Source organism: Pipistrellus kuhlii, unplaced genomic scaffold (genome assembly GCF_014108245.1).
Source record: "Pipistrellus kuhlii isolate mPipKuh1 unplaced genomic scaffold, mPipKuh1.p scaffold_m20_p_6, whole genome shotgun sequence".
Classification (NCBI taxonomy): Eukaryota; Metazoa; Chordata; class Mammalia; order Chiroptera; family Vespertilionidae; genus Pipistrellus; species Pipistrellus kuhlii.
The window spans coordinates 14,826,518-14,846,421 of NW_023425562.1; the positions used below are offsets into that span (position 1 = coordinate 14,826,518).

Below are 19,904 nucleotides of genomic sequence, written 5' to 3' on the forward strand. Positions count from 1 at the left end.
GTGTGAATAAGGAAAGCAATACATAGAAATTCCTGATCTTAACTGCCTATGTTAAAATTAAAAATATAAACAATCAGAAAAATAATAGAAATAAACCCAAAGGAAGTATAAAGAAAGAAATGGGCAGAAATTAATGAAATGGGAAAGTAAACATTTAAGACCATATAAGACAAAAAGATCAACTCTGAAATCTTACAAATTGGCAAACTTTTAGCTCTTAACACTGATCAAGGAAAAGAAAGCTTTTTAAAAAAGATAAAAGGGACATTAAAGACAGGTAACACAAAATTAGAGATTAACAAATTAATGCCATAAATTGAAGAACATGGATGAAATGGACAATTTCTACAAAAGTGTACCTATCAAAACAGGTTTGAAATTGAAAATACGAACAACCCTACAAAGCAATTACAATAATAGTTAAGAAAGTGCCCCACAAAGAAAAAACCAGTACCAATTTTACAAGGGAGTTCTATCAAACATTTGAGAAACAGATCATTCTAATCATACATCAACTCTTCCAGAAGGAAAAAGTATATATATTTTTAAATTATAAGTCAATATTACACATTATTAGAGACAAAAATCCTGAACTGTTTTCAAATTGAGTCACACACACACATACACATACAAAAAAAGAGAGAGACAGAAAGATCGGGTTGACTTTATACTTGAAACACAAGGTTGACTTAAATATTAGAAAATCAACCAATGTAGTTCAACATGTTAACAGATTACAGAAGAAAAACATTAACAGGTTACAGAATAAAAACATGATCCTCTTAAAAGATGCAGAAAGGCTTTTGATAAAATTCAACATCCTTTTTTTTAAGTTAGCAAACTAGTAATAGAAAGGAACAGCCTTAACCTGAAAAGATTATCTACAATAAACCTCAGCAAGCATTATACTTAACTGTGAAACTTTGAAAGTATTTCCTCTAAAATCAGGAACAAGATCAGGATGCCCCCATCACCGCTTCTATTCAACATTGTACTGGAGATCCTAGCCAGCACATTAAGACAAGAAAAAGAAAGAAAGAAAGAAAAAAACAAAGCATAAGAATTGGAAAGGAACAAAGAGGTTATTATTCACAGATAGGTTGGTCTGCACAGGAAATCCAAAAGAGTTCTACAGATAATTCATCGCAATTAGGAGTATAGCAAGATTGTTATACAAAGTCAAATTTTACTTCTATTTACCAACAAGACAAAATATAACTATAAAAAGGTACCATTTATGATTAGATACAAAATAGGGTACCTAGAAATAAATCTAACAAAATATCGGCAATAGTTTAGCTGAAGAAAACTATAAAACTTTACTGAGACACTGTAAAAGATCTAAATACTGGTAAATGGAGATTACAATGTTCATGATTAAGAAAACTTAGTAGCAAAATGTTAATTTTCTTCAATGCATTTCCTATAAAAGCCCCGAAAAGTTGTGCATGTTTATCTACATAACTTCAAAAGATGACTCTAAAATTATGTGGAGAACCTAACAGTCAAGAAGCTCCTTGAAAAAAGTGCAATGCAGGAGGACTTGGATATCTTCCATGTCCTGCAATGACTGACTTTTAATTCGTCTATTAAAACCTAAAAGTTGAACATAGTATTAAACACATATGTTTGAAGGCATAAAGCACTACAAAGTCAGCAAGGACCTGAGAAGCCAAGACTGTGGGAAGAAAGGAAGCGCAGAACATTGGATGCCTCTTTTCCCCTGGAGATATTTGCCAATGGGAAAGGGTGGTGGTGGGTAAGTTGAGAAGTCAAGCAGAACTCTGAATAGACTTACAGAGCTGGTTATCTGCAAAATATAATCTGAAAGAGCTGGTATCTAGGGTATATAATGAACTCTTACAAATAAGTATGAAAAAGTCAGAAGGCCCAATATAAAAATGGGCAAAAAAAACTTGGCAAGTCACATCACAAAAGACATCTACAATAAATGGCCAGTAAGTATATTAAAAGGGGTTTTATATAACCTATTAGGGGATTATGGGAATGCAAATTAAAACCACTGAACATCTACCAAAATGTCTAAAATTAAGAGTGGATAACAAAAAACAGGACATGGAATAACTGTGATTATATTATGTTGTTAGTAGAAGGGTCTGAACAAACACAATATACATGATACTCAGAAAGGGAGGGAGGGAAGAAGGAAGGCAGGAGGGAGCAAGGATAGACATCTTATATATTAAAAATACAATTACTGAAATAAGTTCTACAGAAAAGTTCAAAGGTAAAGTAAAAGAGGAACTCTTACAGAGTGTAATAAACAAATGAAACTTCAATCTAGGAAGTTCAACATTCATCCATCAAGAGTCTTAGAGAAAACAAAAAAGGATGAAAGAAACTATCAAAGATAATTCCCCAAACCTAAAGTGTTAAAACTGAAAAGGTTCCTGCCAGAGGAATGAAAAAAGTCTATTACTGAACACATTTAACAGACCAAAGATAAAGATATCACCATAAAGACTGTAAAGAAGGTTACTTACTACAAAAGGATAATCACCAGATTAGCAACCTTGAGGGTGCTTTAAATTCCTAGAGCAAAATTTTAAAAGTTCAGAGAGAAAAGTTGTATTACCAACTTAAAATTCTATATCTAAAATTTCAATCAGAAACAAAGGCAAGCCATTTTCAAATATTCAAAACTTACAAAGCTTATCACCAGCATATCCTTCCAAAAACAACTACTTATGATTATATAGAGTGCAGCAAAAGTAGACTTACAGTTGTTTGTATGGAAAATAATACAATGATTAATAAATAATAATACAAGAATAAACTCTGTTTCATGTACTCACAACTGCAAACCTACTTTTGCCCCATCCTGTATTCCTCTAAAATAAAAATTTAATAATAATAAAAAGACATGGAATCCAAAAATACCCATAACCCAGGAGTGTAATGTAAAGTAATCCCAGAATGACAGCTGTATTAACAAACTAGAAAGAAAATGCCCAAATTAGAAAAGAAAAGTTCAGAACTCCAGAATACCTAAGATGAGAACACACTGTAATACCAAATTTAAAAAATGATGTCCATGACCTCTCTTCACTCAAGCAGGACTTTGTTATATTTCTCCTTTAAGTGGCAGAGGTTTATTTTATTTTTAAAGAATAATTTCTTGATTTCTAGAGAGAGAGGAAAAGAGAGGAAACATTGATGTGAAAGTGCACTATTGATCAGCTGCCTCTAGCACACTACCTACTGGGAATCGAGCCTGCAACCAGGGCATTGCCTAGTACATGGAACAACACCCAATCAATTCAGCAATACTGGCAAGAGCAGCACAGGCTTAGTACACAGAATTTCCTCTACAGCTCCACACTACTTGGTTATAACAGTAGTTAATACTTACATAACAAAGGCTAGTTATTAGTACTTAAATTCTAGAAACTTCTTTAGAAGCACAAAAAAGAGAGTTATAAACTCTCAAATAATATAAATCTTAATAAAATAGAAAATTAAGGCTGGGAGATAAGGAAGTGTGGAGCTAGGAAAAACAAAGAGAAATAGATGAGTGTTAAATGCTCGGAACTGAAAATGTATTGTCTGAAACTGATAGGCCAAGAAACAGAAATTTACTGCAAAAAGTTAGAATAATCAACACTGGAATAGGAACAAAACAAACAAAAAAAGAAACAGCAGAATTAGAAACAAAGTGGAAAACATAATGACCTAAATTTCATATTTACTGGAAAGTCAAGCAACAAACACTGTTCAGAATTGAAAGAAAAATTAAAATATAGAAAAAGATGTGGTATTTTTACGTTTAGGAATTAACCTAAAAATTCAAGAAGAAAAGAAGAAAAAACAGCTTTAAGGCAGTTATTATCAGGCGTGAGACTTAGTGGATGGACTTTTACTTTCCTTTGGAATTTTTCTGCATTATCTCCGCAAGGACTGCTTTTATGGGGGGGGGGGGGGGGGGGGGGGCGGGGATGAGGAATGGAAATAAAAAATTTAAAAATGTTATTAAAACCATTTTTCAGATTAAGAAAAAAGTGAAATAACTTGTTCAATATCATAAAGTCAATATCCAAGCAAACACTAAAAATATATATTCATTTTGTGGCATAATCAAGATTTGCTTTTACTGACCTACATGAATAAGCAAATGGAGAGTTCTGAATGTCTTTGGAAGGTTTATATTGCTCTCTGCAAAGTCAAAAAGCAAACAAACAGTTTCAAACCATTTTTCCAAAAAAGTCTACGAAAAAAAGTCACTTTGATAAAGGGTTCAAAATAAATATTCATAGAAAATAGTCTGGACTATGATACCAATTAATTCCACATAACACTTTTACCTTGATTCAATTTTCCAATTCCTTATGTTGAGGTACCTGAATAAAAACAGACTATCTGTCAAGACAACTCAGAGGGGAAAAATTGTCTAAAAAAAATTTTTTTTTAATTTTTGTTTCAAAGTACACTATCAAGAAAGTGAAAAGACAATCCACAAAAAAGAAAACATGCAATTCATATATTGGATAAAAAATTTGTATCTATAATAAAGAACTTAATTTTTAAAATAACCCAATTAAGCCGAAACTGGTTTGGCTCAGTGGTAGAGCATCGGTCTGCGGACTGAAAGGTCCCAGGTTCGATTCCGGTCAAGGGCATGTACCTTGGTTGCAGGCACATCCTTGGTGGGGGGTGTGCAAGAGGCAACTGGTCGATGTTTCTCTCTCATCGACGTTTCTAGCTCTCTATTTCTCTCTCCCTTCCTCTCTGTAAAAAATCAATAAAATAAATAACTATGTAGACATGGTGTCATGGTTATTAAGCCCTTGTACTGTCTTGCAAAACACACAATTAATACCCTTCTCATCCATTGTGTCCTATGCTATAATTGCAGAAGGGAAATATCAAGCACAACATGCTGTTAACAACTCAATAAGAACTACTGGAAAAAGGAATCCTTCCTCAGTTTAAGTCTGCTCAACTAGCAGAACTACATGTCCTCACTTTAGCTTGTTAGCTATCCAATGGAAAATCCGAAAACATTTTATAATGACAGCAGATATGCGTTTGTGGTAGTCCATGACTTTAGTATGTTACAAAAACAGAGAGAATTCCTCACTTCTAGTGGAACTACTATCAAGAATGGGCCCTGCCATAGCTGGTTTGGCTCTGTGGATAGTGTCAGCCTACAGAATGAAGGATCCCAAGTTCGATTCTAGTCAGGGGCACATGCCCAGGGTTCTGGGCTCCGTCCCCAATCGGGGGCATGCAGGAGGTAGCCAACCAATAGTTCTCTCTTATCATTGGTGTTTCTCTCTTCCTTTCCCTACCTCTCTGAGGTCAATAAAAAATGTATTTAAAAAAAGAAAAAAAGAATGGGCTCTAAGTAAATTAACTACTCTCTGCTATTCTACTGCCTAACTGAATTGCAATTATTAAAATTGAAGCTATTACTAGAAAAACAGAACCTGAGTTCAGGGAAATGCTCTACCAGAGGCAACATAAATCAGAACTAAAGTGTCCCAATATGCAACTTGAATAAACTTCCTATGATTGATTCTAACCAAATTATTTATAACTAGTGGCCCAGTGCATGGATTCATGCACATTGAAAGGAAATTAATTAGAAGGTAGCCAGCAGGGCAGGACTGGGCAAGATAGGAACTGGGCAAGATAGACCGGACATGCCCTGGAGCCAACCTCCATCCGTCCCTCCCCGGCTCTCCCGTCCCTTCCTCTCTGAAATCAATAAAAGTATACTTTAAAAAAAAGACAAAATCAGGCACCCAAGTTAGATAACAATGTTGAGAACAACAAGGATACAAACTTAATATTAAACAAGGACTCACTGAGGGCCCAGACAGCCACCTGATTCTTCCACTGTACCTAAAAATACCATTACTAAAAGCTCTACATTCAGCAACTCATCATGGCACAAATAAAATGATCCAAACCATGAAAAAGTATTGGTGGGATCACTGATCCAAGGTCACAAATTTGGTTTGCGATCAATGTCTCATTTTTTAAGCCCATAACCCTGGAAAGGTTACTAAGGTATTAACAGAGCATCCCCTCCAGTGACTTACAAGGCCATTTGAACTTACAATAGATTTCATTCTACTGCCTCCCAGAATGAGTTATTACTATATTCTAATAATTGCTTGTATGTCCTCAGGATGAATTAAAGCCTTCCCATACAGAAAGGCTGACACCAAAACAGTGGCTAAGAAACTTTTACAAAATATGTATATTTCCTTTATGGAGTACTCCCAGTGAAATCTCTCCTTTTGACACACACAGAGATAACACACACACAGGAGAACTCATTTCATTGGACAAATTATTAAATACAGCACTACTGACACAACGTCATTACCATTGCCCTTATTGTCCTCGGTCACCTTGTAAATTCCAATGGACTAACTAAAGCTAATTAAATTAATAGAATTAACTGGACTGCCCTGGTCAAAAGTTCTACCTTTGGTTTTGGTGGCAATTAGACAGACACTTATAGAAAAGCATAAATTAATGCCTTATAAAATAGTAACAAGAAGAACTATGCCTTTGATGATAACTGTACTCATAAATTCTGAAATGACTCAATACTGTAGATTTAATGTATTATGCCAAAAGGTTTTCCACCAGGTAAAGGAAGTTTTCCGTGAACCTCCAACAGATGATCAAACCTTCCACAGCTTAGAACCTGGAAAATAGGTATTCTGGAAATGACACCTAAGAAAGAATGCCCTTTAACCTTATTAAAAGAGACCATACCAGGTTCTCCGCACTACTCAGAAACAGAAACAAGATGAGCAACAGGATAAACAGCAAAAGCAATTCCTCCATAGATGACACCATAACCTGAGCTTCACAATGAAACAAGAGCAATTTAACGCTGATGGTGATTAAGAGTGTGCTAATATCAAGATTTCAAACTCTCATGTATGACATGACAACCAAAGGGGGGAACTGTTATATTAATTAAACAAGGAAGCCATTAAACCTAAATCTAAGCCAACTAGGATTTAAGCTACAGCCAGTCAATAATTTCTTTATCTTGCTTCTACCTTTCCTCTATATGTTTTCTCCCAGCTCCTATTAACTGAGTGCTTCTAACCACATCTGGTTTAGTGCTGCCCAATTCAAACTGATTTTTGCTCAAATAAATTCCTAAATTGTAATGTCTGCATTTATCTTTTTTAATACCACTAATAGCTTTGAGTCACATGGTAGATTCTGTTATAGCTATCATCAATTAGACTATTTCATTGCTCAACAGTTGAGGAGTAGGGGACCTCTAACTTCAAACCCTCCTTAACTTCCCATTCTACTTCTACAACCAAAAAGCACCTGAAGCTACCAGAATGGCCAGTCCTACTAGGTGTAAGAAACCAAATACTCAAGCCTTCTGAACAGAAAATCTGTTGTAAAATTACTTAAGCCTCTTCTAAAAGATTTTCAGTATCGGGTTTACCAGTATCTATTAAGAAGGTTATTATCACTGGCTCTTTCACTAGCCCAAATACACACCCAGACACTTACTCAAACGTTCACTCTTGTTTTGACAAACACAGAGATAATAAACTCTCAATGCATAAAAGGGTGTGAAGAATACAGAAAAGAGTCTTTTAAAAAGAAATCTTAATACAATAGATCCTCCTCTACCCCTACACCTGAGTGGAGGGAATAGGGAGAGTAGATTAACCAGGTTAAATTGCAGCAGGGGCCTTTCTAAGGATGGCTGAAGGGTGACACCAGAATGAAATGGAGCAACTGGAGGAGAAAGGTAAGGGTAAAAAAGCCTCTCTGAAGAGATGAGGGACTTCAGAACCCCAACTATTCTGCCTCCCCTCCACCTCTATGCTTGGCTCTGCTAGGGACTGGACAGCAGAAATCTAGGCCACCAGCTCCAATGAGTTTGTCCCAGATTAATTCACTAAATTTGCAAACTAGTTAATCCACAAAACCTTACCTATAAGTAAGTGCTATAAAATAAGCAACTGATGAATTGAATAATTTCTCCCTCCAACACATCTGGAAGCTTCTAACATGTAATTCATTATATAATCACCTTTTTTCTTTCTTTCTTTTTTTAATATATTTTATTGATTTTTTACAAAGAGGAAGGGAGAGAGATAGAGAGCTAGAAACGTCGATGAGAGAGAAACATCGACCAGCTGCCTCTTGCACACTCCCTACCGGGGATATGCCCGCAACCAAGGTACATGCCCTTGCCTGGAATCAAACATCCAGAATGCAAAGTTTGTCAATGAATTGGCTCAGACACCTCAACTACATTTCATGATCAAGAAGATAAAGACAAAAGGCTAGAAACAAAGCTAAACGCTTTGGAAGCTGTAGCGATAGGACTAGGTAATCAATTAGAAAGTATCAAGATTAGACAGCAGCTGCAATGCCAAGCTGCTTTTACATATATTTGTGTGACTTCAGCCTCCTATAACAGTTCTCTATGGGATTGGAATAAAATCAAGATGCACCACCAAAACCGGTTTGGCTCAGTGGATAGAGCATTGGTCTGTGGACTGAAAGGTCCCAGGTTCAGTTCTGGTCAAGGACATGTACATTGGTTTCGGGCACATCCCCGGTAGGGGTGTGCAGGAGGCAGCTGGTCGATGTTTCTCTCTCGTTGATGTTTCTAGCTCTCTATTCCTCTCTTCCTCTCTGTAAAAAGTTAATAAAATATATTATTTAAAAAAAATCAAGATGCACCTACAGGGAATATGGCATCATAATAATATCAGTATAGCCAAGACCGGTTTGGCTCAATGGATAGAGCGTCGGCTTGGGGACTGAAGGGTTCCGGGTTCGATTCCGGTCAAGGGCATGTACCTTGGTTGCGAGCATGTCCCCAGTGGGGAGTGTGCAGGAGGCAGCTGATCGATGACTCTCTCTCATAGATGTTTCTAACTCTATCTCTCTCCCTTCCTCTCTGTACAAAATCAATAAAAATATATTTTAAAAAAATAAATAAATAATAATAATAATAATAATAATAATAATATCACTATAGACTTAGTGCGGCTACACAAACATGTGCAAGCCATTCAGAATAGTCATGATGAATTACATCGTCAGCAAAACTGGCAAAAAGAATTATTTAAAAAAAATTTAATCCATGGAATATGTTAAAACAAAAAACAAAAAAAACACCGCCTAATTGGATTCCTTTGTGTACTAATAATCCTATCCTGCTTTTTTTCAGTCATCAGCAAGCTCCCTAGATCTCAAGTGAGAAGGCTCCAACTAGATATCCACAAGCTACATTTAAAAATGAAAAACGAGAGAGATGTAAGAGGGCCCACTGGGAAGGCACATGGGCATTCTTTAATTACTGTCAGCTGAACCCACTGGCATTGGCAAAGCCAACACCCTGGGAACACGCCTTGCCAAAATGGCAATGGTGTTGTCATCTTGATCTTCATTTCAGCCCATGATGTGGGGAAGTGGGTTTTCATATGTAAATCCAGTCAAGCATCAGGAATACTCAGGATCTACTCAAGAATGCAAATAAACTCCTTTGTCTTGATCTTTTGGTGAAACTTGCTGGTATTTGGAGGTATAAAATAAACAAGTGCATCAGCTCTGGATCACTGTCTCTCCATCAGAAGAGGGCAGCGGTCCACCAGACCCCAGCTTTTCTTTCTATCTCTGTGTCTTGTCTCTTTTATTTCTCAATCCCCAGCCACCTCTACTCAAGAACTGGACACGCTCTCTCGCCCGGCTGGACGTGGAAAAGAGAGAAAAAATAGTTAAGCTTTGACCAACATTTATAAAAGTGTAACATAAGACTTGAAAAAGTTTTCATCAACAAAATTCTTTAGAAGAGGATAAATATGTTATACACAAAAATTAAGAAAATACTGCAGTTAAAAAAAAAAGCTTAACTTTAAACTGAAGTCTTCTCAAGCCATCCTAAATTTAATGTTCGAATTTACACAGGTAAAGCTCAGGCCTGCTCCATCCAAAAGATCCACAGACATTAAAAGCTACAGCTAGGGCTCTGAGACACTAAAACCCTTATACTTGATCATTATGAAGACCTTTTATTTATTGAGTTGAGAGAGAGAGAGAGAGAGAGAGAACACGAGAACCTAAAGGGAACAGAGAAACATCAATTCATTGTTTCCCTAATTTTTTTATTCATTGGTTGTTTCTAGTGTGGATCTGTCCACCAGCCAGGTAACCAGCCAATATCCTTCCCTGACCCACTATACCTCGCCATAAATAAATAAACAAACAAACAAACAAACAAGCATACATAACTGAATCTTTTATCTGATTCCTTTTTCCTTCTTATTTCAAGTAACCCTGACATCAGGCGTAAGTTATACAAAAGGTGTGCATTTACCTTTAAGTTCAAGTTCACTTGCATCTCCACTTTTGACTTTCGTTTTTAAAATTGGGGGGGGGGGGCGCGGGGGCCAGGAGGGCCGGCCCCAAGTATTCCAGTTATGTGGCCAGCAATTCAGCGAGCCATAAAAATATATATATATATAAATAAATAAACCCGGCTCGTTTATCACAGTTTTGTTACGGTGAGGATTCTGAAGGTCAGGGGGAACTATCCTTCCCATTCTACCCCCAGCACACCCCCTTTCCGAACCTCTGTTATACAAAGGTATCCACAATAAAGTTGTGACCTTGTTCTAGGGCCAGCAGGGGGAAAAAAGGTCTTTCCTCAAGAGCCCTTTAGACGAGTTTACAAACAAACCGCACGCCAACACGGGCTTGGCGGATTCCTTACCACGGCACTAAGAAAAAAACGTCCAGGGTCAAGGCTGATGGCTGAAGTCAGGGCCCCCCAAAGACCACGCTTCTCTCCGCGATGCCGGATGAGGAAGCCCGGGGAAGGGGGCCCTGCTCGTGACACCCCCGCATCAGCCAGGGAGAGAGAGAGAGAAGGATCCCTAAACGCAACTTCACGTTTGGGGAAAACAAGTCTCCCACCAAGGGAGTCGCGTGTGGACTTGGGAATCGCCATAAACAACGACACCCTCGCGATCCACCTCAGCCCTGAAAATAACAGGGAGGTCGCATCCTCCTTCCAGAGGACGCCCGGCCCCCGCGTCAGGTGCGAGCAGCCCGGGTGGGACCGGTGGCCGCTCGCCCCGGGCCCCAGGACCCCCCTCTCCCCCAGCCCGGCGCCTTCGGCCGCCTCGCTCCCCTCCCACCCCTCCCATACCTCGGCGCCCCCAGAGGTGGGCCGGGGCTCCGGGCTCCTCAAACCCGTCCCCACACAGCAAAGAAGGTGGCGGCCGGCGACGTAGCTCCTTCTCCCCCGCCTCCTCGCCCCTCCCCCGCGGCCTCCGATCTCCGTTCCCGCGCCCCCGCTTACCCTCAACTCCTCGAAATCCGCCATTTTATACCACCCGCGGGTGCCGCTGTCGCCACAGCACCCCCTCCTGCTGCCGCCAACGACGCCGCCGCCACCAGGGCCGCCACCGCCGCCTCCAGCAACATCCTGCACTGGGCGCCGCCGCCGAAGACGCCGCCGCGGCCGCTACCGCCGCCACCGCCGCCGCCGGGCCCGTCACGTGACCGGCACGGAAGCCCCGCCCCCGGCGCTCTCGGCCCCGCCCCCTGGCGACCCCTCGCGCCCAACCCGCCACTTTCCCTCCGCGTCTTCCGGCCGCGCTCCCCCGCGCCGCGTTAGCCTCGCGCAGCTCTCGCCTCCCCCTTTCCCCTCCCTTCCCTCCGTCTGGCCTGCCCGCCGCCCGCACACCTTCCGGTCCCGGGCCTGTCGCCTTACTCTTCTCAGATCCGCGCAGTGCCTTCCACCCCCCCTTCCCGCACGGAGGCCCGCCAGACCCCCGGAAGCGCCGTCGGACCCCAGCTGTTACCTGCGGGGCTGGAGCGGGGCCTGGCCCCGGGGAGTGGCGGACGGGAAGAGCTGGCCCGGAGTCCCGGCTGGAACATTTCGGGGGTAGTGACTGTGGACGGAGGAAACAGCTGCAAACAAAACCATCCCCCAGAGTAGTTGTGTCGGAGCGCTGTCAATGTGGGTGTTGGGTTAGCTATTGTTCCGATCTGACGATGCAGGATTGGTGGGCCCTCTGGAAGGCTTCAGATCCTTGTCGATTTAAGAAACGCCCCACAACCTGTAAGAATTGTGATGAGTTTTTTGGAGCCAAACTGAGGGTAATTACTGGAAAGCAAGAAAAAAAAATCTCAACGGATCGTGCTTATGCCCGGGAGAATGGCAGTTTTGCTCCTTATTTTTATACACTAGAATCAAAGGAGAAGACGTAAGGAGCTTACATGAAATCCATTGGTGATAGATTAGGGAGGCGGGAGAAAGCAAAGCGGGGAAATCTCTGGGATTGGGTAAAAAGTAAAAGGACTACACACACACTTCTTTTACATTGGTAAGGATCCGATAATTAACAGCTAATTAACACGATAACAATAACAAGGGGTTCTGTGGTCCTCTGCTCATGTGGGAGATAGTGCCCTGAGAGGTCTGAAAAAAGGGAAATTACCCTGATATTCCAAAGTTAAATTAACCAGATGCAAAAAGACAATAGACTGGCTCAGTTAAGGTAAAAGATTGGCCTTTGTTGCCGAAGCCGGTTTGGCTCAGTGGTAGAGCCTCGGTCTGCGGACTGATTCCGGTCAAGGGCATGTACATTGGTTGCTGGCACATCCCCGGTGGGGGGTGTGCAGGAGGTAGCTGGTCGATGCTTCTCTCTCATCCACGTTTCTAGCTCTCTATCTCTCTTCCTTCCTCCTCTCTGTGAAATATCAATAAAATATATTAAAAAAAAAAGATTGACCTTTGTCAAGGAGACACCAACCTCCGAAAATTTCAGACCATCCTGTGTGGTTACATTAGGTCTCGAGTTTATAAATCGCCTCCCCACCCCTATGAGAGGCCTCCCCTGAGTTTATCAGGTTTAGTATATGGCCCCTTTTTTGTCCACACTTCCTTCTTTTGATCATAAATTAATCCAAAGGATGCATTGATGACCAACCTTTTGGTTGGATAATGTGCTAGGAAGGCTCATTCCTAGGAAAATTTAGTGTCAGCATTTGTCTTGCTGAACAGTGGGCCACTGGGGATGAGGTAAGACCCAACATTGGGTAAAGTCAACGCCAAATTTTCTCCAAGGTGAAAAATATCTAGCATAACATTTATTTATAGTTTCAGGGCACACCATTCAACTCCAGTTTTCACAATCTGACCATGAGATGGGTCCCCATTTGCTATGGCCCATCTACTTCCCATTGGAAGCACTCAAGTGCTGTCCATTATTAATTTTATGCTTGCTGGGTGTGCAATTAAGAGCTGTAACCTTAAGGTTTATTCGGAGACAAGGCTATAAGAACACAATGCACCATAGAGAGAACTCTGAGTATTTTTTAGTCACAAGCTCTTTGTTTTATTGATTACTCTCTTGAAATAAATATTAATTCATCAGTCTTATCCCTTTTTCTCTACTAACCCACCCCTTCGTTCCAGAGTAAACCCTCTGGAATTCTGTATTCACCACCTCACTTAAATGTCACACTATCTTCAGCAACATGCAAGAATGAGGGGGGAGTTTTCAAAAATGACAAGAAATGTACTTGCCTAGTTGCAAACCCTATGACAGTTAACTATAAGTCATCTTTAAATATATATTGTTAAAACTCCCCCTTTTTCTGTTACTAAAAATGTATCTTGTAATTCTTTAAAAACTGTCAACTCTGTCAATGGAAAGAGAAAAAATTTCAATCATATAGACATCCTGTGTTGATATAAATACCTCTCGGCTCACAATTGTTGATATGGAAGGATGAAGAGCCTTTATGGGAGCTTATGCAAAAGTAAGTGAAATCTGGTTTTTGCCCCTTCTCTTTTCCAGTGTCATTTTCTAATTTATCTGAAATGGTACCAAAATATTTGCCCTGTCTTCCTTACTTTGTCTCTACAACAGCCCTCTTGCTGCCCTTCCTACAGCCACACATAGCAGTTCAGAGCGCCTCTGAAAGGAAGGAAAGGTAGACAGCAAGGATGTCACCCAGGCCAGGATTGGCATCTTTACTGCTCTACAACTTTAGGAAAGGTATTGGACCGTTCAGGCCTTGTCACCTCATCTGTAAAATGGGAACAGTAAGACATTCTCATGGTGTTGCAAAGGAAAGACTATCTCAGTCATGTTTCCTTGATTAAGAGATACTTTGCGTTTTGTATTTCTGAGAGAAGGAATGATCAACAAAACAAACCTGTCCATATTTGTTTTAAAAATGAAGGGAGTGGATTTTACCAGAAGGATAGCTGGTAACTGTCATCGTTAAACCAAGGAACACTGAACAACAAGGTTCAGAAAGGGCAGATAGCAGAGCAGTTTCAAGGACCTCTGCAGCTGTTCCCTTCGATCAAAACTGTCCTGCCATTAGCATGACTCATCTTCAAATGTCCTTAGCCTGCATGTCTCTCAGCACAAATTTTCAAGAAAAAGAATGATTGCTTTCCCCTGGCTAATAGGCTTTTATCAGCCAGCATGCCATCCAGATCCAACCAGTAATGGCTAGAGGGAGGCTCCCATGACACATAGGTCTGCAGGGCTGACACCCCCCCCCCCCCAAAAAAAAGTATGTGTTTAGAAATGCTTAGACAGAACGAGCACTTAGTGTGTCTTAGCTGTTGAGGGGGAAGTTTTCAAAAATGACAAGATAGAGTACTGTGTCATTTTCAACCTCCATACATTTTATTACCATTATTTTTACCACTGAAATGTTATTCTTCCCCTTTTTGAATGAAAATGAAATCATTCACTTATTCATTGATCCAGAAAATATTTATTTCATACTTAATATGAGTCAAACAATGTTCTTGGCAATAGGGATATAGTAGAAAACAAAATTTCTGCCTTGATGAAACTTATATCCTAGTGAGGGCTGGGGACTGCAGGAATAATTACCCGCACACCTGAATTAATATAAATCGGGGTAGTAAGAAGTTCTGAAAGGAAAACAAATCAGTTTGAGGAGATAAATAATGATGGTGGGAGGAAAATAAGGGCTAAATTGCACAATAAAACAGGGCCTGTGGAGTGTGGTAAGAAGTTTCATTTTTATTTTTAGAGTGGTAAGCCCATTGAAAGGTATTGAGAACGGGGACAGTGAGATCAGATTTATATTAATAACATATCATTCTGACTGTTTATGAGAATAAACAGTTCATCTTTTCTGTCAAAGAACAGTTTAGACAGACGCAATTTTGGACCGTGAGACTTGGCAGCCGCCATGTTGGAAGCTCCTTCCCCTGGGGGCTGCCATCTTGAAACAGCAAAGACCAACCCCTCCTTTTGAACTAGCCAATTGCAAAAGTCTGTGCACCTGAGCTCCAATCAAGAGCAAAGGACAGATTACCTGCGTCAGGGATTATAAACCCAAGCAGACAGTCAGCTCCATGTGTATGTGCTTTCCAGACCATGTGTGTGCACCCTTCTACGTAGAAGTAAATATGTTTACCTTGCTGCCTGGCTCCCGAGTGTTTTGTATTCTACCAGAACCCCTGACTTGTGGGACTCGCCTCTCTTTCTTTCTTTCTTTCTTTCTTTCTTTCTTTCTTTCTTTCTTTCTTTCTTTCTTTCTTTTTTTTTTAATGTATTTTATTGATTTTTTACAGAGAGGAAAGGAGAGGGATAGAGAGTTAGAAACATCAATGAGAGAGAATCATTGATCAGCTGCCTCCTACACACTTCCCACTGGGGATGTGTCCGCAACCCAGGTACATGCCCTTGGCCAGAATCGAACCCAGGACCCTTCAATCCGCAGGCTGACACTCTATTCACTGAGCCAAACTGGTTTCAGTTCGCCTTTTTTTTTTTTTTTTTAATATATTTTATTGATTTTTTACAGAGAGGAAGGGAGAGAGATAGCTAGAAACATCGATGAGAGAGAAACATCGACCAGCTGCCTCTTGCACACCCCCTACCGGGGATGTGCCCACAACCAACGTACATGCCCTTGACCGGAATCGAACCTGGAACCTTTCAGTCCACAGGCTGACGCTCTACGGCTGAGCCAAACCGGTTTTGGCCAGCTCGCCTTATTTCTAACACTGTTATATGGAGAATGGTGGTAGTGGAACAAGATAGAAAGCGAAGAAATGAAACCAGAGACTGCTGTAGGCAGCCAGGATGATGATGGCAGCAGCAGTGAAGTAGTGAAGAATGTATTGTGTGTTTTATTATGATATCTTTCAATCATACAAATATAGAGATTAATAAATCGGTATATCCAACTTCCAATTCTATCTTAATATTTTGCCATATTTACTTCAGACATTTTAAAGAAAGAAAACTTTATAAACGTAATGAAATCCTCCAGAATGGCCCACAGATTACATTTCTTTCTTCTAAAAGGTATCCCTGTCCTAGTTTTGATATTTATCATTCACATGTGTTTTTGCATTTCTACCTCTTCTCTCTCTCTCTCTCTCTCTCTCTCTCTCACACACACACACACAATCAATATATGTAATATTTAAAAATATGTGTATGTATCCTATCTAATAAAAGAGTAATATGCAAATTGACTATCACTTCAAGACACAAGATGGCTGCTCCCATGTAGTCAAAGATGGCTGCCCCCATGTGGATACAAGATGGCTACCACAAGATGGCAGCAAGGAGAGCAGTCGAGGGTGACATTGGGGAGGGGGAGGCTTGCAGGGGAGAGCAGTTAAGGGTAACTGGGCCAACAGGGGAGGGCAGTTAGGGGCAATCAGGCTTGCAGGGGAGGACAGTTAGGGCATCCAGACTGGCAGGGGAGGGCAGTTAGGGATGACCAGGCTAGAAGGGGAGGGCAGTTAGGGGCAATCGGGCGAGCCAGGGAGTAGTTAGGCATTGATTAGGCTGGCAGGGGAGTGGTAAGGGGGTGATCAGGCTGGCAGACAGAAGTGGTTAGGGGCAATCAGGCAGAGGCAGGTGAGTGAGTGGTTTGGAGTCAGCAATCTTGGATTGTGAGAGGGATATCTGACCACCCGTTTAGGATCAGGCCTAAACAGGTGGTTGGACATCCCTCAAAGGGTCCCAGATTGAAGAGGGTGCAGACTGGGGTGAGGGACAACCCCTTTCCACCGTGCATGAATTTTGTGCACCGAGCCTCTAGTGTATCTATAAATACCACATTGTTTTATATTTTTAAATAATGTATATAAAGGGTATACATTTTTTCAACTTCATTTTTTCATTTAACATTATTTTGGGGATTTGTCCATGTTCTTATATGTAGTTCTGGCTTAATCCATTTCTGGGCATATACCCCAAAGAATTGAAAGCAAGATCTTGTACACCCATGTTCACAGCAACATTATTCACAATAGCTAAAAGGTAGAAGCAACTTATTATGGACTGAGTGGGTCTCCTCAAAAGCCATGTGTTGAAGCCCTAATCTCCATTGTGATGTTATTTGGAGGGAGGACCCTTGGAAGGTCATTGGGTTTAGCTGAGGACATGACAGTGGAGGCTCTCTCATGATATTGAGATGAAGAGCCCAGCATTCCCATTTCCAACTAGTAAACATACAAGAAGGTGGCCATCTGAAAACCAAGAAGTTTCTCATCAGACACCAAGTCTGCTGACAACTTGATCTTGGACTTCCCAGCCTCCAGAATTGTGAGAAATAAATATTTGTTGTTTAAGTCACCCAGTCTGTTATTTTAGTAGTCCAAACTGATTAAGACATAATCTCAATGACCATTGACAGATAAATGAATAACAAAATATGCTATATATTCCATACAAATGGAATTCTACTCAGCCTTGAAAAGGAAGAGAGTTCTGTCACATGCTATACTTTGAAAATGTTATACTAACAGAAATAAACTGGTCTCAAAAAGATGATTACCATATACAATAATTCCATTATATGCGGTACCTAGTCAAATTCATGGCTGCCATGGGTTGGGGGGAGGAAAGAATAGGGAATTTTTGTGTGTGTGTGTGTGTGTATTGTTAATCCTCACCCAATAATATTTTGTATAGATTTATTTTTTAGAGAGCAGAAGGGAGGGGGAGAGACAGAGACAGAGAGAAACATCAATGTGAGAGAGACACATTGATTATTTGCCTCGTACTGGTGCCAAACTGGCACCGGGGGATGAGCCTGTAACTGAGGTATGTATGTGTCCTTGACTGGAATCAAACTCAGGACCTTTCAGTCCATAGAGTGATACTCTATCCACTGAGTCAAACCAGCTAGGGCGAGATTTCTTTTTTTAAATTTTAATCACTGTATAGTATTCATATTTTTTCATCAAATCTCTTGACACTAGAAAAAATATTGGCTTTAATTAAAATTAATTTTAAAACAGAGTAAGATGATATTGCAAGGGATATACATGTCAAGGTGAGGGGTTTGGATGCTCTAGGTCTGGGCTATCACACAGGATTTTGTAGGCAGTAGTGTGATAAGTTCTCTGTTCTAGAAAACTAAGTTTAGAGTAACTCAGTGGTCAGGTGATCTCCAAAGATCTCATCTTAGAGTATTTTCCTTAGTCTTAGTTCCTGCCCTATTATTTCTGATCTAGACTACTTCCACAGCCTCCTTTCTGATCTCCCAGCTCCTGGCAGTCACTCTTTCAAAATCACCTTAATTTCTGAACAATATTTTCACTGGATATAGAATTCTAAGTTGAAAGTTTTTAATTTTTTTTTCAAACTTTAAAGATGTGTTTCTATAACCATTTGGACTGTTAAGTTGTTTCTGTGTCTTGGCTATTATAAAGAATGCTGCTATGAACATGGGATGCAGAAATCTCTTCAAAATACAATGATTTCACTTCCTTCTGAATATATATATATATATATATATATGTGTGTGTGTGTGTGTGTGTGTATGTGTGTGTGTGTATTTGAAGGATCTTATGATAGTTCCTTTTTTTTTTTTGAGAAACTTCCCCAGCGGTTGAACCAATTTACATCCTCACCAATAGAGCAACAAGGGTTCCCTTTTCTGCACATTCTTGTCAACACTTGCTTTCTCTTGTCTTTTCAGTAATATCCATTCTAAAATGTATGGAGTGAAATCTCATTGTGGCTTTCATTTGCATTTTTCTGATGATTAGTGATATGGAATACTTTTTCATGTATCTGTTGGCCATTTCTATGTGTATTCAAATCCTCTGCCCATTTTTAAATCGGATTTAAAATATGAGTCCACAGCAGATTTCTTTTCAGCCTAAATGGACCACATGCAAGCAATTGCAAAGCAAAGCAGGAACTTTTAAACCTTGATCTTAATGGGGAGGGAAAGGTGGGCCTTAAACACAGGCAGTGGATCACAAAAGACTGAACAACTGCCCAAATCAAGGACAAATTCTGTGGTACACAAACTTGAGTTAACTTGCATTTTAGAGACAGAATTAAGAGACCCAAAACAATTGTGCGCGCAAACACACACACACACACACACACACACACACACACACACACACACACACACACACACCCACCCCGAGCCCTGTCAACCATCCCCTCTCGATCTCTTGATTGGTCAGGGCCATGCAAACACTCAGAATTAGACATGCTAATTTTAACATTGATTGGCATGATAAAGAATCCGTCTCTGCCCTGTGATTGGCTGACCTGTCTAGGCTCTGGCCAATCCTGTAAGGGGCAGGCGGGCTAAGCGTCAGATTTCTCCTAGCTGTCTTTCTTGGATTTACTTACCCGTTGATCAGCAAGTGGCTCCTTCTCGTCGGGCCTAACACTGTGTCCGATGGAGCTTTCTTACCAGACCATAAAAGTCACGCATCAGGCACGGGAAGCGGTAAGGAAATCAAAGACAAAAAGGAACTGTACCAGGAACTCCTGTCTCCTTGTTGCTGCAGGCCGATGTGTGTGTCGCTGGTTGCTATGGTGACCGAGTGGCGGGGCGGGTGGCGGGGCCTCTAGGTCCTATTGGTAAAGTCC

At 40.5% G+C, this 19,904-nt stretch overlaps 2 protein-coding genes across 10 annotated transcripts in view; one reads left to right on the plus strand and one right to left on the minus strand.

The window, feature by feature from the left end:
- The window catches only part of PIAS2 (protein inhibitor of activated STAT 2), a 46,269-nt gene extending 34,199 nt beyond the window's left edge, over positions 1–12,070 (minus strand). For 5 of the 9 annotated variants that reach the window (XM_036418177.2, XM_036418173.2, XM_036418172.2 and 2 more), the window contains exon 1: positions 11,336–11,534. In XM_036418177.2, coding sequence (XP_036274070.1) covers positions 11,336–11,359 — 24 coding nt within the window. In that variant the 5' untranslated portion in view covers positions 11,360–11,534. Of the gene's footprint in view, positions 1–914; positions 1,004–11,335; positions 11,536–11,840 lie in introns of those variants that run through there. The other 4 variants (XM_036418175.2, XM_036418174.2, XM_036418176.2 and 1 more) reach the window with 4 other exon arrangements.
- Positions 12,071–19,655: 7,585 nt separating this feature from the next.
- KATNAL2 (katanin catalytic subunit A1 like 2) overlaps positions 19,656–19,904 on the plus strand; it is a 64,129-nt gene continuing 63,880 nt past the window's right edge. Inside the window, exon 1 of the mRNA XM_036418212.2 lies at positions 19,656–19,761. Within this exon, the coding sequence (XP_036274105.1) occupies positions 19,711–19,761 (51 nt within the window). The 5' untranslated portion in view covers positions 19,656–19,710. The remainder of the gene's footprint in view (positions 19,762–19,904) is intronic.